Here is a 15,022-nt window from a genome sequence, read left to right on the forward strand (position 1 = left end):
GGAAGCATATTTCAGTTAATATGCAAAACTGACTGCTTTCAAATTATTATCAAAAACATAATTCATTCGCATTTCTGAGCATAGAGTGTTTATGGCTATAGCTTCTATTAATACAGTAATTTGGTCATAGGTGTCAATTAATTGAAGTGTACATGAATAGAAATAGGGAAATAATGGATGCTTAGGCCAATGTAATGCACAGATAACACCTTATTGCACTATCTGGTTCAGACAAGGAAATTAACTCTATGTACAAATACTACTAATTTTTATTAATAAAAAGTATTTTTTTATAAGTAAGTAGCGAAAGAGCAGTAGATAAACTGTCAAGTGTTATGTTGGGCAGTAATTGGCTTCTTTCATATCGGTGAATTTTAGTGTCCAAAGTGTAATTGAAGTAATATTTTTATATGAAAGCAAGAGGTGAAAAAAGCTAATAAGTAATCTTAAGGTCTCTTAATGTATTATTTGTTGTTTCATAACGCTTGCCAGTAGATATAATTGGTTTTGTTACTGCTTTTCATTTCAACTTAGTTTTCAGGTGTTTAATCTGAATCCCAGTGTAGTTGGCAGACCAGGTTTGCTGCTTCTCCTTCAATCTGGCATAGACTTGAGGCTGAGAAATATTTGTGATGTTAATGTGAAATAAAGGGTGTTCTGTTTTTAAAATTGGCTTGTAACTTTCTACTAAACAGAGTCTAAAGCTTAGTTTTTCCCTTCAGATATTTTTATTTCTTTTATATAAATGACACTTTAAATCTGTCATTCCTGTGTGAGAACATAGATATGTGCCATCATAAATGAATGACAGCAAAATGAAGGGGGGACTTAAATGTCTTACTTAAAGAAAAAAGGTTATTAAAAACGGAAGGTGTTACTGAGTCAAATGTCATCTTGTAAGATTTGCATTTTCAGATATGAGTTATAAAGAATTCTTACTAAGGTAAGATTGATCAGTGTTATAGCTCATCTTAATTTTTTCGCAAACTAGGAATGTTTAAGAGAACAATCCTTAAATTTGTCGCTCTTCACATAGTCTAGAAAAGTATCTCAAAGCAACTGCATCTAGCCAGCTGCTGCTGTTTGTAATAGGATAGCTCTGTAAGATAACTGTTATACTCATTACTTACAAAAGTCTTCCACCTGTTGTTAAAATCTAATTTTTTCCCCCAGAAATACAGGAAATTAATCTTTATACCTTGATATCAAGAAGTTGTTTTATGCATAAATTCTCTTTTTTCATTTTTAAACTATCAAATAGCACCTGCCAAAAAGTAAGGAGACATTCCTGAAAAATCTTTATAATCTTTGTAGATGGACTTTCTTCAGCTGATCCCAGCTCTGATTGGAATGCACCTGCAGAAGAGTGGGGAAACTGGGTAGATGAAGAGAAAGTTGCTTCTGTTCCTCAGACTGAAGAGATCCCTGATGTTCAGAAGGTAAAAGGTGATATTTTCTCCTTAGCTCCAAGTCTTTGCTCTCACCACTGCCATTTTTTGAAGTAACTTCAAAAAAAGTGGTGGTGATAAAGGTAATCTCTCATCTCTTTTACACTGATAAGAGCATCACAGTTCTGTTAATATGTACACAGAAGGAAAATGCTGAATGTTGTTATTGAGAAAATAGCCACTTAGCTCCATGTCATGTCTTACTGTCTCACCGTATTAAAAGGATTACGTTATCATTGTAGACTAAGAGAGGATTTAGATTTTTTTCATAAATTCTTCATAACAGTATTTAATTCTGTCTACGAAAAACAGCATTTCCTTTTTAATTTTCAGCTCCTGTACATATATTACCGGGTAGCATGTTTTCCTAAAATGAACTGAACAGATAAGACTGTATTCGTTTATATGTTCATATGCACTTAAATTCCTTAGAGCTACTAATTTGCTTAGTCTATGAAAGGCATGTTTCATTGCCATTTTAAAGGCTAAATACTTTATATTCGCATATGAAGGCTTCAGATAATGAAAGGGAAAAAGCAGAGCCTGTTCTTCAGACTTCTACAAGTGGCAAATCCAAGAAAAAGAAGAAGAAAAAGAAGAAGCAAGGTGAAGAAGCTAACTCTCCTGCACAGGTAAATGGAATGAAATCTGAATAGTTTGAAATGCAATTGTGAGAAATTCATAAAATCATATTATTTTTGTAAATTTATGACTGAAGCAAAAATTATTTGTAGGAAATTAATTTCCTTATGGTATTGGATTGTCTACAGTTGTTTATTAAGATTTAATCCTTCTCTTACTAGTATTTTGTTTAATTATTCCACATTTGATTTGTGAATTCAACATAATTTTGCTGGATTTTTGGGAAGAATAAAATACCTGGAAAGTAGTTGGGATTCTGTACTATAGGGTTACTTCCAGGAGGAACTTCCCTCTGCATGGAAAACCTTCTTCTCATGTCCTTTGACCAGCTGCCTTGGTGGATATAGCTAGCTAGGAGAACGAGGTAAACTCAAGTTTTCTCTTAGGCTGCCTTAAAGTACAATTCTGAGAGAATATAGTGGCTTTTCTTAAGTACTGTTGGAGCTTCATTTATATGAAGTAAGTATCAGTGCCTCAGACTCAGTAGGTGAAGCTACTCTGTGAATCAGATTTGAACTGGATAGTATTTGCAGACTGAGGATGGTTGGAGTTTTGTGTTACTTAAATAGTTTTTTAAGAATTATGTTGAAACAGATTTGTAAAAATAGCAAAAGCAGTTTGCACTTCATTCACTTGGCAATTGACTCATGTTTGAATAGACAAAAACAAGTACTTTCGTAGTAGGAAAAAGCTTTTAATAGCTCATGCTCAGAATACATTCTGCTTCTGCTTGTAGTGACAGTCATTCATAATTTAAATGATTTACAAAATACTAAATGTTCAGTTGAATCTGACTACATGAATTGGCGAGAGGCGGAAAGCACTACTTCAGTTGTTCTCACTTTGAATTTGGTTTTTATGATTATCATGTTTTCAGTCTGAGGTTTTTAATAAAACAATTTTAAAAGATTAAATTCCTATTACACTCTTTTAAACTCTAGAACTTTTAAGTTGTCTGTGAGGAGGTGGATGCTGCTGTCAGTTCAGAGTGGGATTTTTTAAGCAAGTTGAAACTGAGGGTACTAGGACTGCAGCTTTTTTTGTAATTGAAATCTGTCGCATTCTAGTATCGGCAATGACTCTACATACAGGTCAAGACTAATAGGTTACGGTTAACAGGTATTTGTGGATGTCTTGCATGAGTGTTAAGGTCAGTGAGTGCATTCTGAAGTTTTTTTTTTCCTCCATTGCGTGTGAGGTACCTTTTAGGTTGTATATGTCAAACGGAATCCTACTGTCCATATTAACATAAGCAGATTCATTTATTCTACCCGTTGGTTTCTAACCATTCTGATTTTGTTGCTTTTTCCTTTAATCCATCAGTCTATGAGATCATCAGTTGAAATACAAGAATTTTCTCTGTATTAAATTTTTATGAAAGATTGGAGTTTGTTACTTGACAGGAGCAGACAGAACAGCTAATATTGCATACATTATCCTTGTTATCGTAGGTCGGTAATTTAACTTGCCAGTCCTATTTCAGACTTACTTAAAACCTGTGTAATTATGCTCTGAAAATTGAGCATGTTCATTTAAACAGCATTGTCTATCTCACTGACACTGTTCACATTCATATTCGTTGAGTTCAGTGTTTGTCAAGGTAGTGGAAGCTACCTTCAGAGCTAGGTATAAGGCAATATCTATTCTTTCCTGTAAAGAATCAACAGACTGTGACTGCATTTTCACAAGGTTCCAAGCAAGTGAAGGAACAATGTTTCAAGGGCTACTTCCAGCTTGAAATTGCAGATGTGTTCTATTCACTGTTTACCACCACAGCATTCTTCTGATGCTATAAACAAATGTAACTATTCATTCATCATCTGAAACGAAAACTTTTCACTGTTACAGTGTTTAAGGGGTAAAGGTTGAGACTCTTGGACGCTTTGGATAGTTTGAGTTTCTGTATCAAGATAATTTGTTTTAAAGGCATCATGGCAAAATAAATCGGGTTGCAAAAATATTAAAGCTTAATATATAAAAAAATGTACATGTTAATATGCAGAGCTTGCAACCACTTGTAAGAAAGCACAGAATTGGGAGCAGTCAAGTCTCATCATGATACTTTTGCAAAGTTTTTGGGGTAACTTCCATTTAATTTCTCATTTTATGATTTCACAGGAGTGTGAAATGCAGTTAATTCACAGATTGGGATTTTTGCTAGTAAATTGTGTGAAGAGTATTGCTTTTTGGATATTATTGCATCCTTATGGGTATTTTTATAATACGTTGTTCTATAAATTTTGAGTGTTAGCATGAGCTAATATTAGCCCACTACTTAAATTTTTTATAGATAGATTTTCTTAGTTACAGAAGCTGATTATGGCAACAGAATTGATGTGCAAGGAAGGAGAGTTAGAATTTAAGGAGAAGAGAATGCTCCAGGGAGACCTTGGAGGAGCCCTCCAGTAGCTAAAGGGGACCTACAAGAAAGCTGGAGAGGGACTTTCTACAAGGACATGTAGGGATAGGACAAAAGGGTAGTGGTTTTAAACTGAAAGAGGGGATATTCAGATTAGATACTTGAAAGAAATTCTTCACTGTGAGGGTGGTGAGACGCCGGCACAGGTTGCCCAGAGAACCTGTGGATGCCCCATCCCTGGCAGTGTTCAAGGCCACTGGGGCTTTGGATGGGGATGGATTGGATGGGGCTTTGAACAACCTGGTCTAGTGGAAGGTGTCCATACCCATGGCAAGGGGGGTCAACTAGGTGATCCTTAAGGTCCGTTCCAACTCAAATCATTCTGTGCTTCTATGAAATTTACTGTAAACACAGGCTCTTCCCCCCTCCTCTCCCATCCCACTTTTGTAGGACCCTGAAGAACTGGATAGAGAAGCTGGAGAGGAATTTCAGGAGGATACCTCAAAAGTTCAACCACAGAAGGAAATAGCTTTTTCTCTGAAGACCATAAGTACTAGTGAACCAGCTAAGGTAGGGATACAGAATTGGATTTATGTTACAATTTCTGATTTTGAAGTGCTCAAAGCCCATTGAAACATTAATTTGTGTATGTAGAGTTACAGTAAGAATACCATTTCAGGCTATATGTTTATGAATATAAAGGGGATTGAGAGGCTGGATTTTAGCTATAGGTCAGTTACAAATTTTAAAAAGGATGTCTGCTTTGAAAAGGAGTATCTTCTGAATTAGTAGTCATTTTTGTGACTGTCAAATTACTTTTCTTGTTTGAACATTCAAGCAATAGTTTAAAACTTCAGAATCTGGAAACCTAAGAACAAATAGGTTGAAGCGCAAGTGTATTTTAGTGTTTCATTGCAACAGAACAAACTGTTACTAACTTAGTATATTCTGAAATAAATGCAGTCTAAATTTGGTTTTTAATGGCTATGTTGAGCTTAGTAAATGTATAAGAAAAGTTTTATCTGAATCAAATCATAAACTGTTTGCTTCAGCTCACAATTTAAACAAATATTCTAGACAATAGAAGTTCTATTTAATCTCTCTCTAACTAGCAGCTTTTAGATACCGTCATCCTACAAGCATCACATTATAGGAAGGAGTATCATATTTAATTTTTCTAGTGATACTGGATTTGTGTTCCATAAAGAAAGAACAATACCAGTGTGACAGCAGTTTAGTACCACTGTCAGAATATAGAGGTTTACTTTTTCATTGCTAAGCATTTGCTTTATAACAGTAATAAGGTCTTCAGATTCTGATCAAAATATTAGAACAGGATCTTTTATGAGAGACTTCAGGTCACCAAAGGAAGCTACAGGAAGTGTTCATTGAGAACATGTGCCTTGAAAAGCACATTCAGTTGTACTTTTAGGTTATTCTAAATATCTACTTCTACATTGAAGTACAGCTTTTACTATAACTGTGTTTAGACTCAACCCGTATTCAAGGTTAGCAACAGCTACCTATTTTCTCTGACTAATGCAGAGATGGATTTTTTGGCTTTTTGAAGCTGTATCTGAAAAAACGCCTATATGTGGAAATGGCCTTGTTCCTCGCTGTGCATGGGTTTTTTAAAACTTCAGAAACATTATTTTGTGTTGGAGGCCATATCTGAAAATGCGTAGTCATAAATCTCACATTTAAATTGTGACCTGAAAGTGCTTTTTCTGACATCTAGAAAGAGGTGTACTCGTGCATCCCAGAAGGCTAGCTGTTTAGAAATCTAAATTGATTTAAGAAATACTCTTCAGCCACATGTAATGATTCCTTTGATCTGCAGTTTGATATTTTACTTTTTCTCACACGGTGTCAGTACTGCCAAAATACCAGCCAAGTTTTAATAGACTTTGCTCAGTTGTTTAGTGTTCAAAACCTTACCGAACTTCCTAGTTGATTTGATGGCATCAGCTCTGATGTAGAGCTGCTCTGTGCACTACTTTTTGGAAGCTTGATTGCTTCTGTTACCCTTGAGTCTTAAGTTCTACCTGTTCGTTTGTGTGCCTCTGTATAGCTGTGTTAGTAGCAATTTTGTGAAGCAAGAAATTAGCTGTGTGAAATTACTTGGTGTAGGGTTAAAGGACACATAAAATTATTATCAACATTCTCTGGAACTTAGTTGGACTTGATAAAGGACAAATTGTGCATTGTTGTATCTGGCAACGCAGATGGTCTGTCAGTCTTTATCAAGTCTACTTGCCAATAGATTGGGCTTCGTTGTAATTTCACACATGCAAAGATGCTGTCTGATGTTGTTTGACTTGGCAACTCCAGAAAGTTTTAGAAACAGTCTGTGACTGATGTGTGAAATGGGTGACTTACATTTCCAGGGTGGATAATCTAGGCTTGAGCAAGTGCTCCAGAACTTGAGAACTAAATATGAGGAAAAATGACCTGAATGCAAATAAATTGTAATCCAAAATATAAGGACCAGAAACAGCTGAATGTTGAACACTTTCTGGGGTTTATCTGGCAATTACATCATTCTCATACATTGGGCTGTGTGGGAACCTTTGCAACTTATCAGGAGGCACAGATTTTAAATTAAGAGATATCTTTGAAAGTCCTTTATTTGTAACAGTTTGACATGTCACTACTTCATTAATAAATTATAGAATTATGCATATAACTTTATATTCTCAAAAGGTCCCTTCCAGCCCAGACCGTTCTCAGAGTCTGTAAAAAAGGCTGTATTTGTTGTTTAAGATTTCCTTGCTAAAATGCTTTGTTAGCACAAAATATCCTATCAAAGAGCAGAACCCAGTTCTTAATGTTTGGTACCACAATCCACTTCCCTCCTCCAAAACTCAGAAGTGTGGTATTTGGAAAAATGCCCACATAATGTTGTAGATACCTGTATTGTTACATTTGCAATAATACTGCATGCTTCAGTATTCAAGCTGCAACACGTTTGTTAGTCAGCAGTATGCCATTAAATCTTAAGTTGCTTTACTTGCAGTTGGAGAGTGACTCTGTCCTCATGAAACTATGGTGCCAGTGACCTGAACCAATTATCTTGCAGAACTAGGAGCTTTAAGACCTCCTCCTGTTCTACACACCACATCCATTTTGTTAGAGTTCATGTTAACGGGAAGGGTTTCTATGATAACAGGAAGGGATTCTATAGTTGCAATGTGAATAGAAGACAGACTAAGTACAACGTGGGCCCTCTCGAAGCTATAAGAAGAGTTGGCTGCCCTGGATTTGGAGAAGGCTGAGGCTCTTAATGACTTCTTTGCCTCAGACTTCACTGGCAAAGGCTCTGACCACACCACCCAAGTCTTGGAAGGCAGATGCAGGGACTGTGAGAATGAAGACCTTGGGCCCACTGTAGGAGAGGATCTGGTTCGAGACCATCTTCAAAATCTGAACTTTCACAAGTCCGTGGGACCTGATGAAATCCATCCGTGGGTCCTGAAGGAGCTGGCAAATGAAGTTGCTAAGGCACTGGCCATCATATTTGAAAAATCATGGCAGTCAGGTGAAGGGATGATGAGGGGACTGGAGCACCTCCCATATGAAGATAGGCTGAGAAAATTGGGGCTGTTTAGCCTGGAGAAGAGAAGGCTGCGTGGAGACCTCATAGCAGCCTTCCAGTATCTGAAGGGGGCCTATACAGGTGCTGGGGAGGGACTCTTCATTAGAGACTGTAGTGATAGGACAAGGGGTAATGGGTTAAAACTTAAACAGGGGAAGTTTAGATTGGATATAAGGAAGAAATTATGTACTGTAAGGGTGGTGAGGCACTGGAATGGGTTGCCCAGGGAGGTTGTGAGTGCTCCATCCCTGGCAGTGTTCAAGGCCAGGTTGGATGAAGCCTTGTGTGGGATGGTTTAGTGGGAGGTGTCCCTGCCCATGGTACGGGGGTTGGAGCTAGATGATCTTAAGGTCCTTTCCAGCCCTAACTATTCTGTGATTCTATTCTTTCTATGTGTTTATGTAGCTGATGATTCCTGATTGATTAGATATTAGAATTGGCTAAGCTTGGAAATCCTGCAGGATGGGAGTTGAGTTTTACCAGCATGGTTGATACTAAAAAAAAAAAAAAAAATGATTACCATATTTTTAGTAGATTAAAAGAAATACTGCAATTATAGTTATTAAAGAACATTTTTGGTTGATGTATGGCAAACTGCTGTACTCATGGAAGGTTAGAGGAAGGTTCAAATCCCTGTGTGGAGCTTTTTAACTTTTTGCTCAGTATGATTTGATTAAAATGTAGCTTTTTGCTCTTTTTTCTGCTTTTGCTAAATTTTTGAGATGTTTAGAGTGATGGAAACAGTACAACTGGTGACTGCAGTGTACGATCTGCGTACAGCCACATCCAAGGCTAGGTGTACGCTTCACTGTTTTGTCATGATAGTTCCAGGTCCTGGCTGTTGCAGCACAACTACAGCCATGACTTCTTAGTAACACTGTCAGGTTTGGGGTTTATTGCTTGACTGAGGCACTGTTTTCTAGTATTTGAAGGCTTCTAATGTTTGAAGCCTTTTTGTCAGTAGGTTACCTGCAGTGGTATCGTGTGTTTATGTTCTGATTTTACTATTGGAATGTTAAAATGTTTTTCACATTTTTGACTTCTGGGTTACTGTACTTCAATGCCATTAAGTGCTACAGAGTGAGCTACAGTTACATCTTGCCTCTGTTGTGGGAACCTTCAAAATAGGTTGACCAGATAATTGGAAAGTACTACAAGTATCTTTTGGCAGTTACTCCTCCAGTAGTTTCCACTGAAATACTTTTTTACTGCTCTTGCAAATATCTGGTGTTCTAATATAAGCATACAGAGGGTTTTGAGCAGTTGATAGGAATGACTTTCTAAATGTTATGTTTAGAAAGCAAATGCTTTCTAAATACTACAAAATGTTGGGTTTCTGTTGTGTATTTAGACATACACAGCTTGCCTATTTGCCTTGCAGCAAAATGCGTAAGCTTCACTGTCTTGCATTTCTCCTGAATATAAGTTCTAGAGTCTTTTTAGGATTTAGTGATTTTTAGATTGTTCTCTCTTTCTTTGCATGTTATGTATTTTAAGAATTCAGTGTCATCTTTGCTTGTTGTAACTAAATGCTTTGGCACTAGATGGCAGTCATAGTCTTGTGGCCTTGAACTCAAATTGTGAACTATTTTAATATTAGCTTAATTTTTCAATGCTATCTTTCCAGCAGCTACTAAGTATACTGCCAGAATAACACTATATAAGAATGTTTTACTGCTGTATGACATAATAAACCTTTGGCAACTTCTTTCTGTATTTCACATAGCCTGAGGAGGCTCCTTCGCTTGCTGTTTCTACTGAGCCATCCATAATTGTATCAGAGAGCGAGTCTGACAAGATCGCTTCCCAAGTGCCACAGATGCTGCAAGAGACAGATGTTTCTAGTACCAATATTAAGCAAAACAGTGTGCCTCCTCCACAGAGTAAGTATCTCTTGCATTTTTTTTTTTTATGCAGCCTGTACTTTTTGTCCCCATAGAGTATATATAGCAGGAACGCTTTGCACTGAGGTTTGGGGCTAGGGGACCGTATCAGGTACTTATGTACTTATGTGCTTTATGTGCTTCATTTATGTATCTTCCCATATTTTAGCTTTTCTTGAAATAATTTGACAAATGCAGTTTCACTGTGAGGAAATACTGGCTTCATATGCTTGAGTGACTGAAAATGTCTGTTGGCCTTGTCCAGTCCTTAACAGACAGTTGGACTTACTCTTTGCCATCAGGACTGGAACTCCATGCTGTGATTAGGTAGTTCTGCCAATGCTGTTTCCAAAGGCCTGCTTGCGAGTCTTCAGTGGAACAGATGGGTACTAACATAGCAGTTGACAGGATGTTTAGCTACTGAAATTTGGAAAAATTGGAAAAATACAAGCAATTCAATATTCAACCTACTGGGGGTTTGGGTTTTTTTTTGTTTTACTTCTCAACTTGGCTTATTAACATCCTTTTCCATATGCTTCCATGAAATGTAGTAATCATGGAGGGAAACAGTTGCTGATATGGGAGTAGCAACATATTGAGTGATGCAGTTCTTTGTTGTAGCCTAACAGCACATACTTCAGATTGAGCTATTGCAGGTAGATTGCTTTTTAAAGATATGTTGTGTCCAAAGATGTCAAACATATCCTGTTGTACTCAGCAAAAGTGCTTGTACTGGAGTACCTACCCCAAAAGACAGAAAAACTAGGAAGGAAGGCAGGATGTGAAGAGTGTTGCTTAAAGGTAAAAATCTTTGAATTAGACTTTTCAACGAGATTAATAAATGCTGACATTTCTTAAAATCTTCCTGGCCAAGTGTTGAAGTACTAAACCAGTTTTTAATGACTGCAGAAGAAACTAGATGATTTTATAGTATTAGTCTCATTCAACTGCACTAACTGGCTTCTTGGTTTTGAATATATTAAACAGAATCTTTCAAACCAAGTGTTAACTTAGAACATTTTGTTCTGGTTCTTAAATATGAAGGCTTTTCTGACTGATTCATGCCTCGGCAATTGAAAAAAACATCTTTTATGTTCAGCATATATAATATTTTACCCCATTTTACACATGGCAGCATGTTTCAAGGCAGTCTATTTTGAAAAAATAATATACCTCTTCCTGATTTGATAAAGATGTTGTTCCATGGAATCCTTAATGTAGTTCATTGTTCTTAAAAATACTCTTCTGGAGTATCACTTATTTAGTGGTTAAAACCAGCATAATCTGATAAAAGTAAACATTTAATGTCAATTGTGTACATGTATGGTATTTCCAGTTAGCTGAAAAATAATGACTCTATTGTCAATATTTACAAAATTAATTACTTTTGTATATCACTATATACTTGTGGCATAAAAGAATAGGCTGAAATTAGCAAACATTAGTTTAGATGTGTTTCAGATTAGACCGTTTGGGAGAAACAGATGAGTATAAATCTCCTTCAAAAATCATGCTAGTTGATTGCTCCAAAGTACTTCATAAAATATATGGGGTGTACTATCCAGGGTTTTTAAAGTCAGTTCTTTGTAAACTTTCTCAGACCTAACACTATAGTTACGTTGGTTTTTGGTTTCCTTTTAGCAAAGTCTGAAGAAAGCTGGGAATCCCCCAAACAAGTTAAAAAGAAGAAAAAAGCAAGAAGGGAAACGTGAACTTCCTGAGATGGACATATGTTGCTGAATATTGTCATGAAGATTATGCTGTTTATGCAATAATTTGTGAACATGTACAGAATTTTATATAAATTTCAAACAATTTTTAAAAACAGAACTGCTGTGAACACAAACGTCTTTAAAAAGGAATCAAAGGAAAGTAACTGATACAGCAAACTGAACATGCTACATTTGAAAGACATGCTGAAGAGTCTGTTTTTCCAACTTTTGGAGAGAGATCTTGATTTAAAAAAAACTGGTTTTACAACACAGTGCCCTGTTTACAACAGATTATACTCTCATCTACAGCTGTGGAGAAAAGATTAATTTAAAGAAAGGGTATTCTGTAAAAATTGTCTGTACAATAGTGGGTGTTTCTTGCCTCTCTTAGGAGTGATGCATTAGAAGCACAGAATGTCAACCATTTGAATTTGTTTCATGCCTAAATGAAAGTGCTTTGATTAAACATATAATCTGCCATATCTTTACAGTAAGTTGGTTAGCAAGTCTGCTAGCTATTTGCAGCAGTCACAAGTGCAAATCATTAACCATTTGTACAGTCAGACCTTCATGGTTTATTATATGAAGTTAACACAATAAAACTGTTTTGGGTTAAAAGTTTGAGAATGTGATTTGAAACTTGAGTATGGTTCATGAAGTTATTTTTGATAAAGTCTATTACCTTACTTGAATTATTGAAGATAACAGTATATTTTTAAGAATGCAGTAATGTGCATAAAATTGGTTTTCTCCTTCATTCCCTACAGTTCTTGGTTGAGTCAGACTCCCATCTAAAACTGTATTCTTTCAACTGTTAAATTCTTGGAATCAATTGAAATCAAACATTCTCTTCCCTCAACACTTTTTTGACTTGCCATACCCTGTCCTGTTCTGCCCTACCCAGTTCTGTTGTTCTCTGTTACTAAAACTCTGAAGAAAGAAAAGTGATGGGGTTTTTAATTTATTTTTTTTCACTTGCAAATTATTTGGTGTTTCAGAGCTCTGTTGGAGAACTGGAGTGGCTTCAGACAGCTTTAATTGACATTGTCAAGACCAGTTATCAGGAACACATTTTTTTACTGCCTTAACCTGTAGTACGTAGAATGTGTCTAGGCTTCTGGACAGGAGTTAGTGTTTTATATAAAAAAAAACTCATGCAAGTATAGCAGTTATAAAATAAAGACCATTTCCCGCTTGAAAGTGTTAATTAAAATGGTGTGTTTAAGATGTGTTGTCATTATCAGGCACTGTGTAATTACATGGTATCGAACTGGCAGATGTGTTTGTGTCTGTAAGGTGCATGCTCAGCCATGTACACTGTAAATAGCCTATACAAAATGTGTTTGATAAGGATGGTAACCAACATAACCTGGTAAATGCTCAATGATTGGCTTCTGGTTTTGTGGCACAAACAGAATTGTTAACAGCTGAAACACATGGTACTGATCAATGATCTTGTACTCTCACTGTACTTGACTGCTGTTCAGCAGTATTTCAAGGTGCAAATATTTAATGGGGCGAGCTGGTTTTAATTGTACTGAAAATGCACCTTGCTAATGGAGAGCTTTTCTACTAAATGGATACTAACGTGCACAGGAATTATCCCCTGTATATCAGGAACACAAGACACTCTACATTGATTTGTTAAAATAAATTGAGCATATTGACAGTATTGATTTATTCACTGGTAGGGAGTAACGCCTGAGACTGATACCTGTCAAGATTCATGTAAAATAAATTTAGAACTGAAGTACAGCTTTTCAAGGAGTATCTTAAGGCAAACACGAAAATAGGATATTACAAAATCATGCAGAGTCATTTGCATGTAAATAGTATTATAATTTTACTCGTTGTCTTCATAGTAAAGGTGAAAAAGAATACCCTTTGAATTCAGGTGTGTAATGTGTGTCTGAAATGTCTGTTTCCAGTCTGTATGTTGTGCTACAAGCCTCTTTTGTAGAAAATACCAAGATTTTTATGTAATGAGAGAGACTGCCCCCAGGGGCTTGCACTGCATAAACTGGCTTTTGTCCTGTTGAAGATAAAGTTGGTGGTATTCCTGGGTGAGTCAGCTGTAGCTCTTGAATAGCTTGTCATTCTGGGGAAAAAGAAACAAACTAGCCAACAGCATAGGAACCCTGCTAATTAACTGCTACTACTAAGAAGGATCATATAAATATATAGCCTCCTTTCAAAACGTTACCTGTTTAGCAGCACCTCCTACTGTTTTCTTAATGTGCAGTTTCAATGTCTTAGAAAGCGAAACTTGCTTCATCTGACATTCATTAACAGAGGTGGTAACTGTATAGCATATTGTCTATAAATAGAAATTTGGTTATCTATGTACTGTCATGTTTCTATGACTCAAGCAGTGGTTAGTCTTAATGATACACTGAATCCAGACATTGGTACTTGGATAGAAAGAGAAAACACCATTTAAAGAAACTTAATCATTTTTTTTTCTTTTTTTTTTTTTGTTGTTGTTGAATGCATGGAATGGTTTCATAAATCCAGTATGTTGGGCTCTGGAATTATTTGTATGCATAATTTAAACCTGTTGTGATGATGTGTAATTGGATAGTCATGGCATATTTTTATTTCTGTTGTGGGGAGGGGAAGGTGTACAGAATTCATATGTGCTTGTTACGAAGGTAACAACTGTGCATTGGTTTGGAGGGGGTTGAAAAATGTATTTCTGATGCCCTTTTAGAAGTCTAATGAGAAAAGTGCAAGAGAAAAGCACTACTTTAATATTTACTAAGAAAGAATGTACATATTAAAAACATTTCAAACTTTATAGAAATACTTCTGGTACTGTTGTGTTGTAACTGAATTGCATCTCTTTGGAAACTGCCTTATTAATAGTTCCTAGCCATGGGATTGTCCTGTGAGTAAGGCTCTTGAAAAATGCAGACCTCGGAATACATGGTACAGCAGACATTCAGTTATTATTGTTAATCATGGTTTGACTTGAGTTGGTGACCAGTCAAGATTTCAGTTGTTAAAAATGTAAGTCTCTTGCAGCCACTTGAACCTGAGAGTCTCCTTCTGGTGACCACTGAGTGCCAGTGAAGGACAGAGTTTCAGTTTTCTGGGCCAGTACTGAAAGATTTCTCCACTGTTCTGCTGTAAATGAGGGGGAGGGAAGCAACTCCAAAGATTAATTTCTTCTGAAGATACTGCTAAAATTATCCTAATACTGTTAAAATGCCACATGAGTTGATTCATTTAGGAACCAAAAGCTTCAGCTGAGTGACTTCAGGTGGGGGGAAGGATCAGGAAGGGCTGCCTGTTCTTAACCTGGAAGTAGTGCAGTGTCACCATGGATTTTATTCCCTGCAGGACTAACAGAACTGCTGTGAATTGGGATGAATGTTGGGAGC

The 15,022-nt window shown here is 36.4% G+C and overlaps 1 protein-coding gene across 2 annotated transcripts in view; it reads left to right on the forward strand.

Moving 5' to 3' along the window:
* MTDH (metadherin) overlaps positions 1 to 14,442 on the forward strand; it is a 36,434-nt gene extending 21,992 nt beyond the window's left edge. The window contains exons 9-13 of one of the 2 annotated variants that reach the window (XM_065668657.1): positions 1,315 to 1,439; positions 1,961 to 2,080; positions 4,900 to 5,019; positions 9,771 to 9,927; positions 11,569 to 14,442. In XM_065668657.1, the coding sequence (XP_065524729.1) occupies positions 1,315 to 1,439; positions 1,961 to 2,080; positions 4,900 to 5,019; positions 9,771 to 9,927; positions 11,569 to 11,639 (593 nt within the window). In that variant the 3' untranslated portion in view covers positions 11,640 to 14,442. The remainder of the gene's footprint in view (positions 1 to 1,314; positions 1,440 to 1,960; positions 2,081 to 4,899; positions 5,020 to 9,770; positions 9,928 to 11,568) is intronic. The other variant, XM_065668659.1, reaches the window with a different exon arrangement.
* Positions 14,443 to 15,022: the final 580 nt, after the last annotated feature.

This window comes from Lathamus discolor, chromosome 2 (genome assembly GCF_037157495.1).
Source record: "Lathamus discolor isolate bLatDis1 chromosome 2, bLatDis1.hap1, whole genome shotgun sequence".
Taxonomy (NCBI): domain Eukaryota; kingdom Metazoa; phylum Chordata; class Aves; order Psittaciformes; family Psittacidae; genus Lathamus; species Lathamus discolor.